The sequence below is a fragment of the Calidris pugnax genome, unplaced genomic scaffold, assembly GCF_001431845.1.
Source record: "Calidris pugnax isolate Ruff unplaced genomic scaffold, ASM143184v1 scaffold58, whole genome shotgun sequence".
NCBI classification, from domain to species: Eukaryota; Metazoa; Chordata; class Aves; order Charadriiformes; family Scolopacidae; genus Calidris; species Calidris pugnax.
The window spans coordinates 5,681,905-5,693,700 of record NW_015090868.1 but is presented as its reverse complement, the minus strand read 5'-3'; the positions used below and the strand labels follow the sequence as shown (position 1 = coordinate 5,693,700).

Below are 11,796 nucleotides of genomic sequence, written 5' to 3'. Positions count from 1 at the left end.
AAAGCCCAATGTATTTCTCTCAAACAGAAATGTCCTCACGCAGGTGCACAATTGAGGGACAACGAGTCACGAAATGGACTATTTGGGTGATTAAGAGAGGAAGAAACTGTGTAAAGAGCTCGGGTGGTTTTCTGTGTGTATTTTTGGGACTAAACCCTCAGTAATTTACACGGCTGATATGATATGTTTAAAGAAAAATGCAAACTAGGGAGAAGGCTCCTGCAGTTTGATAGCCATCAATCTTTATTCGCGCTGGCCGGGTTATTTTGGAAGCCGCGGTGAGAGGACACACACTGCCATCTACTGAGCTTCACTGCCCGCTCCGAGGAGAGGGAAGGGGAGCAGGTAACTTCACACAGCACAAAACATTTACAGGCTTTAAAAAAGAAAAAAATTAAAAAAAAAGGATGCTGCACCGAATGCTTTGTCAATTGGCTGCCATATAATAGAGATACGCAGAGCAAAGCTAAAGTATTTTATTAATAATTTATTGTCAGTAAGAAAGACGGGCTAATGGTAATTTTCAGTAAAAACCTTTACAAGACCATTGGATCACAAATATACAGACACTATAAAAACTGTGTCGTGGTGGTTTTGGTTCTAGACTGGTACGGGAGAGGGTCCCCAACACACTTTCCAAGAAGGCCCAAAAAAAAAAAAATAATAATATATGTTTACAGTTCTAAAATACAGCAACCCATTTAAGACATTTCCATGTAGCTGACCCAGAAAAATATCAGACCTAACCTATGTACAGTTGGGTTTGTGTGAATACATTGAATTTTTCATAATGAAATGTCAAACCTTAGGTTTTTTTTTTTGGGGGGGGTGGGGGTAGGGAAATACATAGAGTGATGCCCTGATGATAGTACGTCAGGGTGCTAGTTTTAATGGCACACTAACACCACTAGTTCCGGTGGAAAACAAATTCACAAAATATCTACAAAATCTAGTTAAAACTATTAAAATCAAAACTGTACAGAAAATTTACAAAAAGTAGGAGAAAATTAATTGCATTAGAACTATATAAATATATGCATCATGCTAATATGGAGCAGTGGTATGTGATTTTTTTTATTTTTCTTTAAACATAGACAATGTAAGTACAAAAGAGGGTGGTGTTGAGAAATGGCACAGCCAATGGCAATCTCGGAAGTGTCTAATTACAGGAGGTCAGGAAATGGAAATCAGCTGGATTTAGTGAAATGAACTGCATGATCCAATGCCGCCGTGCCGGTTTAGCTCACTGGAACAAAAGCATCCCCTGTGGCTGGGGAAAAAAAAGAGGAAAAAAAAAAATAATAATAATTAAAAAAAAAAAAAGCTCTTGAAAGTTGTTCTAGAGTTGATAAAGTTTGTTTTTTTTTTTTTTTTTTTAGAGTCCAGGCACTTTTGTTGAGCGTGTCAGACTTCCGTGTGCTGCTGGGAATCGAGGGGAGGAATTTTGACGTCGTCGAAGTGAGCGTCGTCTCCGCTCTCGTAGTCGCTCATCATGACTTCGGACTCCACCTCGCAGCAGGCGGAGACGTCGGAGCAGGAAGCTGTGGAAGCGTACACAGACATGGACATGTTGTCTACGGGGGGTGCTTCGAAGTCTCTGCTGTACCCTAAGGTGTAAGGAGCGTAAGGTTCTCTGTAACCGCCGTTGACACCACCGGGGGTGGTCTGAGGTTCTGACAGGTCTGCGGGGTAGTGGTGGGGAAGGTACTGGTTCAGGTTAAATCTCTGCCTGCTTCTGGTGGAGGAACCCAAGCTGCCTACGGCCGGCATGTCTCTGGGTGGCTGTATGGCCTCAAACTGGTCGCTGTATTCTGGTGGTAACGGTGGAAGCTCATCGGGTGCAGGGAAGTCATCGGGTGGAGGCGGAAAATCACTTTCTATGTCGTAACCGCCAGGGTAATAGTCTGTATCGATGGCGCTGGGGTCCGTGTAGAGGGGAGCTGACTCCTCAACCACTTCGTAGTTTGGATACTCTTGGATACCCGGCAGCTGAACGCTTGGCATCCAGTCAGACGTATCCCAGTGATAACCTGCAAAGGTAATGGTTTTTTTAAAAAAGTAGTATTAGTACCTTGTCTTCAAGACAGGAGAGGTCAACATATGTATTAAGGCAATGCACTCGCTGTGATTAGGACACTACTTGTTAATTAGAGAGCAGTTTGCCCCGGTTCCACAAAAAGACATTCAACACAACACAACTTCACGTGGTGCCATGCATTAGATCCTGCATCATTCACACTCCAACTCAGTTTCTCCAAGGTGGAGAAGAGCTGTAGGTCCCCTACGGAACGTGCTGTCACCATAGGGAATGGTATGGAATTGTTCTGGTATGGAATTGTTCCCTGGAGAGCAAAGAACCAACAGCCTCCCTGGTGCCGTTACGTTGTTAACCAATTGCTGAGTAATTACAGGAGGGGTGATGATAACCCCTGGGCTCTTCTTCCATAGAAGAAGTAGTGTCTAATTGGTGAAGTATTCCGAGCATTTAAAGAGACTTTCCCCCTTGATTGAATTGTAAAGTTAATTTCCCAAAATGCTGTTAGCTCTACGGTAACCGCCACACCTCTGATAAAAATCTGACTATTAGTAAAGACATTCCACATTCAAATACAACAACAAAACAGGAAAATCAAGCTTAATCATGCACTGAACTCGATCCTCTCTTGCAAACTCCCCTTGAGTAAGTTTATATTCATCTGTTGGAAACTAGATGCAAGCCTGATCTTATTTAAAAACCGCTGTTTTTCTTATCTGAACACCAGAAAAAGGAAGTAATACAGGATTGTAATAAGGTGCAAATCTAGTAGAGGGCAATCACTGCAGACAAATGCACAGCAAGCAACTGAGAGTGAGTCTGTGTTAAAACCAAAGTATTAATGGACACATTGTGGTGAACACCAATGAAGTGCATGCAGAAGTCACCTCTTGAATTGCTGAGGTCGGGAACAGCAAAAGATTCTTTAGGTGGCAGAAGCAGAAGGAAAAAGGAGAAAACATCTGTAGTTAGGAACCAAACACTGGAACCAACGCGAAGACAAACAATGACTGTCACTATGATGTTCATGCTGCTTTTGTCCAGTTTATGTAGCAGTACTAAAATTGGCTTTTTTTTTTAATCTCATGGTTCCATTGTTAGATTTGATCTGTAGAACAGCTACTGAGCTCATGTGAGGGACAGGGGCAAAATTTGGGGTCTACAGTTTGCTGAAATCCTCCTACCAGTAGATTTAGGATTTCTGCTAAAAAGGGTAACAAGACTTGGCCTGATTTTTTTTCTTATTTCCTTGTATCCCCTTGGTTTTCACTACAGGGCTCATCTGTTGGGATTTATACTTCCAAGTATCTCATAGAAGGACGGGAGACCAGCCCCCTTGGCAGAGAACTCTCCTGTGTCATCTGACAAGTTTTAAACCTTCCTGGTCCCAGAACTTGACCCAGCTGAAGGCCTGAGCAAGGATCTGCTGCTCCAACCAGCAGAGCTCTTTACCTAAGATGCTTTGAAAGAAGGTAAGCTAATTAAGAGAATTAACAGTCGAAGCATATAAGTGTTGAGAAGTAGCTGAGCAGAACATCTTTAACCTCTCTATGAATGTTCTGCAACGCATAAAACATTTGTATTTATCTTACAGTGATGCTAAACCACCAAACAATGCTTTCAGCTGTGGCTTGAGAACTACATCCATCATTTTTCATTTTGACCAATTAAGATCTCAGGGAAAATCTGAATAAGTTATTTAATACTTCCCTTGATAGATTTTGTCTAGTCTTATAAATTCTCCTTTTCCTAAGTCCTGCGCATTACCATTTTTCAGCAGTGAGTGCTATGGTCTGTAGATGCACATGAATGAAATACTCTCAGATAATTACAAATCTTTGCACTTGTCTACTTTTTGGCATGTCTGCACACATTAGACAGGAGGTACTTTAAATAACAAACCAAAGAGAATCTTTAACTACTATAATTAATTTTATGTTCTTAAAATGGCTTTGTTTTAAAGTAGGACTTAATTAAAAAAATAGCGTTTCCTCGTCTGTATTAAGAAATAGGAAAGATACTGTGGATCATAGAACCATGGAATGGTTTGGGTTGGAAGGGACCTTAAAGGTCCCTGGGCAGGGACACCTCCCACCAGACCAGGTTGCTCCAAGCCCCATCCAGCCTGGCCTTGAACCTCTCCAGGGATGGGGCAGCCACAGCTTCTCTGGGCAACCTGGGCCAGGCTCTCACCACCCTCACAGCAAAGAATTTCTTCCTGAGATCTCATCTAAATCTCCCCTCTTTCAGTTTAAAACCATTCCCCCTCGTCCTATGGCTCCCCTCCCTGATCAGGAGTCCCTCCCCATCCCTCCTGTAGGCCCCCCTCAGGTTGTTATTTCAGAAGTAACCTCTGCAGCGTCATGGTTGGGAGTGAATGCAGGTTGTTATTTCAGAAGTAACCTCTGCAGAGTCATGGTCATGGAGTGAATTACTTGCCTATTACTGGAACTTTAAGGATTTTTAAATGAATTGAAAGAATAGTTAGCATTTGTGTAGTCACTGGCACCTTCATTACTACTGTTATCATGTAAAGAGTGGCCAGTTCTTAAATGTTAGCAGGAAAGATCAAACCAGAAAAGAGAATCTGCTGGGGGTGTGTGGCCTATAGACCCCAACTGCACACTGCCTGGTTCTGCTGGAGCTTTAGAGGGAATGGTTTCAGAAAAGAGTACGTCCCAAGACCTTTTTATGCCAATACTTTCCCCCATCCCCCCTAAAATCACACTTTGAAACCTGTCCGTGAAAATATGAAGAGACACAGGATATAAATATAATCTTGGCTAAAACTTATCAGAAAATCCAAGCAAATAATATTTTACAACTTCCATCTGCTAGGACTACATTATTAGGAGACAAACGTGCATTACTCTGCCCGAGCAGTAAATAAATATTAAAACATGTAGATACCTTCTTTTTCCACCGAGTCAACAACAGCATTGACAAGGTGTATTACAGTCACTACGGAAGCTTGTAAAAGGTATAAAAGGAGCAAATTAAAACAAACCTATAGTTAGTATCACTTTAAACAGCATACAGGTATACAAAAAAACACTGTAAAATTGCAATTTGTTACTATTTTATAAAGCGAGATTATTGGTGTACATACACATTTACTCTCTATCTAGAAAGCAGTTGTATACAATACATAAAATACGTCTCTAAACCTGAATTTTATTCTTGATAAACATGGAAAAGTGCTTGGAACTAACTCCTGAGGCAAACTCTGCCCGAGCACAAAGCTGCTTTAGTTGGGTTAGAGTTTCTGAAGTGTTGCCCAAAGATACTATTTGGATAATAATTCATCTAGACAGCAATAAACCAGGCTTTTCTAAAGGCTTGTGTTGGGTGAATTAAGGAATATTGCATTAGGTTTCCCCTTTTAGACTGCAAACTACATTTCTACTCCCACATCAGTGGAAGACTAGGGGAAGAAATTTTCACCAAAAATAAACTAAAATACCAGAATATGAAAAATATCCACTGAAAACTTCCCTTGCTGAGTTACTTAAGTTGTGTGCAAACCCTGGTACCACAGTAAGAATACCAAATTCAGGTTGGGACATTCATATTTGAAAACAATCAAAATGAATGTGTTTTTTTTACCTCTTCCCTTTCCCAAGATCCTTCTGGAAGGGAGAAGGATTGACTCTTCCAGGGTAGGATGAGGTAAGCACATGCAATTTGTTTGCATGGCTCGGGGATTACATTTCAAACTAATAAATTCAGAATCTACCAAAAAGGAACAAAGGAACGATATCTACGACGCTACACCAATTTTTTAAAAAAATGATATATTAATGAGTGATCAAACACACGATAAGAAACACGAGAAGGAATGTGTGAAGTGTATGGGATGGAGAGGAGGGGAGGGAGAACAACGTGTACCGCACAACACTTAATACCACAGGAAAAAAGTTGATATTGGGTCTACTGACACAATGATGAGTATAAAAAAAAAAAATCACATTTTACTTTCACCAATCATTAACACAGATGTTTCTTTTCATGCTGTTAAGGACAAATCACTCCACTTCGTTAAGAAGCAGAATGTTCTTTATTTCTAAACTAAAGGAATTTCAAAACTCTTTTTACCGTTCAGAGGCAAAAGCAGAAATTAGGATAAAGAGTCAAAACACCTTGAACTCAGTTAATTAGGTCATGAGAGGGCGGTGGCTTTGTCCAATCAGTCTGAAAAGTTTCTGCGTACACAGATGCTGTAAAAGCATCTCTCATGGCAATGGCAAAGTAAAAGGCTTCCAATTAATAATGACAAACCCCACAAATACGCATGCTGATTATATTTTGATGGACTGGAGTTGTGATCAAAATATTTTTATATTGGCTTTTTTCAATGCGTGAAATTTTGTTATGAAATCACTTGAATCATGGTGAAAGCCAAATATATACTGTTCTACTGTAACAAAGTTCCTTTTGTTTTTGTGCAGCTTCCTTCATTACTAAAGTAATCAAACTTACAAGCAGTCCCTTAAACTCTGCTCTCACTCAGAACTGATCTGATCCATATGGGAGCTGAGGCCGCAGCAAGAAAAAGAGAAGGAAACAAATGAAACTGTAACACCCGAAATCTTCGCTGAAAGCTGAATGTCAAAGCCAAAGTTACAGTTGTGCAGAGGCCATTTTTTAAAATTCACTGTATTCTCGCATAAGGTGATGGCTAATGATCACCCAGAAGAGCTTCTCACATTTGAACACGCTTTTAACAGCGTTTAAACGCAAGGCTCTGAACACCTTGTGCTGCATTTTCACGGTTAATATTCTAACAGCAGAATGAATATATATAATTTTAAGGTAAATTAATTAACGAGGTGTAAGATAGGCAAAATACTTTAAAAAAAATTAACAGATCTAGCTATTAACGTAAGTAAGCACGGATATATATTAAATAAGCTGTTATTTAATATATATTCGATCTATGTAATTCCTGTCATTACTAAGAGATCCAGATGCAAAGCCAGAACAAACGAATGCAAGCAGAGGATGATGGGATTTTACGTACCGTTGTCATCGCAGGATTCAGACTGGAAGGAGCTGAGGGACTGGACCTCAGACATGCTCTCCCTGGCGCTGTAAGGATGGGAGCTCTTCTCATCCAGAGGCTTTTTCGAAAGGCAGGGGTCAAGATCTACTACTTTAGCTGAAAGGAAAAGTTTTAAAGTGAGACAATGAAAGGATTCTAGATTAAAAAGTCAAGAAAATTTAAGGCTGAGATCTACACATTTTTACAGAACTTAATAGGGAGTGAAGGCTGATCAGACTCAAGCCCCAGAAGCCATAATGCCTCGCAGAGACTCTGCACTCATTACAATTGTACCAGCGCACGCCTGTAACAGAAAAGTAATAAAATGAGACCGTTTCTTACTGTCATAGTCAAAATCCCAGCTGGGTTTCTGTATGGAATCGCTGTCAGAAGGGGAGTTGGAGGGAGGTGGAGGGGGCAGGTTTGGTGCCACGCTGCACACCGCTACGGCTTTGCGGTGCCCGTGCACGGAGTCGGGGTTAAACGTGCTGAACTCTGGGTGCTCGGGGATCGCGGAGCCCTCGAAGGAATTCCTGTCCAGATTGTTCCGGGAGTCGCTGGGAATGCTGGGAGTGTAGGAAATGGGGCGAACCGGAACCTGCGGGGGGATGTCAGAATAGATGTTCTTGTTCAATTTGGCATCGAAATAAGGTCTTTGCAAGAAAGCTGTTGTAGCTCCCAGTTGCTTGTCTTCGGGTTCTGGCTGGTGCTTCTTCTTCTTTTTATTCATCACTTTGCGGCAGACAACAAAAATCACAACTAACGCGAACGTTCCTGCGATGAAAACAATAATCCCAATCACTTCGGCCAAACCGATGTTCCAAGACGTTGAAACGTATTTGTTAAGAACAATGTCTGTGCAGTGTTTGCCTCCGAACCCACGGCTGCAGTTGCAGTTGTATGACCCATACGTGTTCTCACAAAGGGCACCGTTAAGACAGGGGTTTTCTACGCATTCATCCACGTCCGTCAGGCACCTGCAGAGACAGGATGGTTAGTTTACAGCACCACTATCTGCTGTAGTCTCCTTGTTCTCAACAATTCTAGATATATTTAATATAACGTACACTACCAGGCCATTTGATATTTTACCAAAATTTCAGTTTTCAACCAGTTTGAACTGTTACCAGTTAAGTAATGCTGTTAGAAATGGTGTTAGGGACTTTTGATCAGGGAGTGGAGCGATAGGACGAGGGGTAATGGTTTTAAAATGAATGAGGGGAAATTTAGATTAGATGCTAGAATGTAATTAGTTGGTTTAGTGATGTTCTTTTAATGGTTTACTGATGTTCTTTTAATCAGAGTTAGGTTGATGGTTGGACTAGATGATCTTAAAGGTCCCTTCCAACCTAGACAATTCTATAATTGAAATTCTTTGCTGTAAGAGTGGTGAGAGCCTGGCCCAGGTTGCCCAGAGAAGCTGTGGCTGCCCCATCCCTGGAGGGGTTCAAGGCCAGGCTGGATGGGGCTTGGAGCAACCTGGTCTGGTGGGAGGTGTCCCTGCCCAGGGCAGGGGGTGGGACTGGGTCATCTCTAAGGTTCCTTCCAACCCAACCCATTCTGTGATTCTAAATTCAATCTATGTGGAGGGTCATCTCTAAGGTTCCTTCCAACCCAAACCATTCTGTGATTCTAAATTCAATCTATATGGAACACTACCCACCTTTCTCCACGAAAGCCTGCTTCACACTCACAGACAGGTCCATCCAAGCTGTCAATACACTTGCCACTGTTTTTACAAGGATTGTCTTTGCAATATGGACCCAGCTGGCACCTGCAAAGGTGAGGGGAAAAAAAACACAAAAAGGTAAAAATAAAAAAGGCATGAATGACTGTTACCTTCCTGCAAGGAAGTGTATAGTGTGGGATTCAGGGCTGTAACACAGGGGCTGGTGGTGACTTCAACTAACTCCAGCGGGTTCCAAAGTCTCAGATTTAAATAGGAAATGGATAAAAACAGAAAAAGAAAACGTGTTACATTTATAGTGCGTTCTCTGAGGGGTTCATTGGGACAACCAACCACACAAATATACCTCTGGCCCGTGTACTGTCCTCGGCATTGGCAGATAAAGTCATCACTGACAGGGATGCAAGTGCCCCCGTAAAGGCAAGGGTTGGAGGCGCAGGGGTTGACGCTCACGTCGCAGTGAGTTCCCATAAACAGAGGTGCACACTTGCAGTAGTAACCTGAAATCAGATATTGCACTTTTGAGAGGCTTTACTGGATTTAAGATAAACCCCCCCGGCCCACCTGCCTGTTCCGAGAGAAAGAGGGTGGGAAGAAAGAGAAATATTTTTATCGAAAGATGAAGGAAAGTCTAACAGTATGGAATTTCTTGAGTATGACTGAGGGATAACTTCCATTTCTCTCACAAAACTCAAACTTGTCACAGTGGCTTCAGAATTTTTAAAGAAGACCCTCCAAGAGGATGGACCTCAGGTGTTGACACTGAAGATGAAATCTGGGCTTTGTCTGATGGACTCCGTCTACTTTATACCCCAAGAAATTGAGTGTAGAACACAGAGAGACACAACCTTCCTGCCAGACAACCAGCCTCCTGCAACCCTCTGGGAAAGCCAGAACTATTCACACAGTTGTTTTGTCCTTCAAGGCAGGGAAGCAGCAGAGCAGTTTGGAAAATTAACTCAGAAGATACCACCGCTTACCTCCGTTTGACAGCGCATTGCAGATGCCTCCGTTCTGACACGGGCTGCTTGAACAACCTTCTGTGGTGGTCAGTAAGCACCCAGGAGTCACATCTACAGACTCTTCCATGTGCGCGTGACTTCGTGGCTTACTGTTCAGGGGGAGCTCTTGTCCATTAAGCACCACAGAATCCATACACCCTCTGAAACCGTTGCTGACCTGAGGACTTCGACCATGCCTTGTCCCTTGCTGCCGAATGTGACCACCAAAAAACACGTGATTATCCAGGTTGAGCGTCCGAAGCGTCCCAGGAGCGGTGCCGGACGCCGTGTGCAGCCTGTCTAGAACGAGCCGTGCGTAGTTTCCATCCACTTCCAGGGACACCGAGTGCCACTGGCCGTCGTTAATCTGGGTGCTCTGGACGGAGACAATCCCAGGTCCGCTGCCACAATCGAATTTATACTGCAGCCTCCCATGGTGGATCTACAGAAGGAAGCCACAGCGTCAACAAACGGTCTGCAACGCTTCAAGAGCAGAAAATAGTGATGCCTATAAAAGTTTATGTTTGCTGGAGAGACGGGATGATGGTGGTGTTCATAAAAGGCAGTTAAATAATAGTGCATTCCAAACAGTCGCAGTGATTGCCATTCATTCTGCACGGCTCTTTTAATTAAATTGTATATTTCGTATGGTTTTTTCCTCTAGTACAGAAGTCACAGATCATCATTGTAGGATTACAATACTTAAGATCTTTCATCTTGTGCTTCTGTATGGACTTAATGAGTAATATAAGCAAATAGATTTGAAGTTGTTACTTAAAAAAGATAATCTGTTGTTTTATTTTTAGAACATTAAAGAAAACGAATTCCTTTTACACACTGAAAAAATCCCACACAAGTTTGTCACCTGGATGTATAACACCCTCTACCTTGAAGGCAATTCTCAATTGTAACAATTCTACAGAGATGTTCTGATTCAATCTTTTAATTTGACACAAAATATAGTAAGAAGATGGTAAGAAGAAAAGAGAAGATATGCACTAGGAGATTTTAATATACCTCTAGGATACTGTAGTCTGTTCCCCGAGCGTACATCACAACTGCATGAGCAGAGTAAGTTCTAAGTCTCATTGTCAGCTTCATTTCCTCTTTGTTCTCATTCTCCATGAGACGGTATTTCACATAACTGCTCCCAGTAAATGTCACGGCAGAGCCAGCTGATGCTGAGGGATACAGGAAAACATAAAATGTGGTAACACGGGACTGGAATCAAATCCATATTTGGAGTAATATGGTTTTACATAGAGATTTTTAGAGTTATTTTCTTACCAGGGCACTGTCCAGCTTTGCCATCTGGGCAAACACAGGTGTATTTGCCTTCCTTTGGGTCCCCTAAACATTCGGTACCTTCAGGGCATGGGTTTCCTTCACACACGTTATTCACCAGGGGGCATTTCCCTTCTGTAGAACAAAACATGTTAGTTCTCTTCTGCTGGTGGTCATGGCATTCTGTGAAAAGTAGTGGTGAGACACTGGCTCCAGGTTGCCCAGAGAAGCTGTGGCTGCTCCATCCCTGGAGGTGTCCAAGGCCAAGTTGGATGGGGCTTGGAGCAACCTGGTCTGGTGGGAGGTGTCCCTGCCCAGGGCAGGGGGGGTCAAAAGTAGATGATCTTTAAGGCAAACCATTCTATGACCCTATGATATCCCTAAGTATCAGACACGGAGGTGAAGTAACAGTCATGGGACAGGATTGGCACAAACACAGACTGAACAAATGGCAATATACAGTGGCTGATGTTCATCATTATCTTGATTACTCAAATAATTTGGAAACTGCTGTTGTGTCATACACCGTAAAAAACAACGTGTAGACAGTAAACATGGACAGAGTGGGTTGGGGAGAGCAGGAGGAGAGCGTGTCAGTATTTGAGAGGGGCTTTAAATATTTACTTAAGATGTGCAAGTTCACCCAGCAACGTTAAGCCGTAATTTTAAAAAGCTGTGTTGTTTCCTTCAGAGCTAGGGACAAATTAATCTTCTGCTATAGATCTGTATACTTCTATGTACCTTAACA

General features: G+C 42.2%; 1 protein-coding gene across 1 annotated transcript in view; it reads right to left on the bottom strand.

Annotated features, from left to right (window-relative positions):
• Positions 1-460: 460 nt before the first annotated feature.
• Positions 461-11,796, bottom strand: part of FAT1 (FAT atypical cadherin 1) — a 112,132-nt gene continuing 100,796 nt past the window's right edge. Inside the window, exons 20-29 of the mRNA XM_014945563.1 lie at positions 11,052-11,183; positions 10,782-10,945; positions 9,744-10,206; positions 9,110-9,263; positions 8,740-8,850; positions 7,419-8,053; positions 7,056-7,193; positions 4,946-5,005; positions 2,923-2,958; positions 461-2,030 (exon numbers count right to left, since the gene is read on the bottom strand). Coding sequence (XP_014801049.1) covers positions 1,405-2,030; positions 2,923-2,958; positions 4,946-5,005; positions 7,056-7,193; positions 7,419-8,053; positions 8,740-8,850; positions 9,110-9,263; positions 9,744-10,206; positions 10,782-10,945; positions 11,052-11,183 — 2,519 coding nt within the window. The 3' untranslated portion in view covers positions 461-1,404. The remainder of the gene's footprint in view (positions 2,031-2,922; positions 2,959-4,945; positions 5,006-7,055; positions 7,194-7,418; positions 8,054-8,739; positions 8,851-9,109; positions 9,264-9,743; positions 10,207-10,781; positions 10,946-11,051; positions 11,184-11,796) is intronic.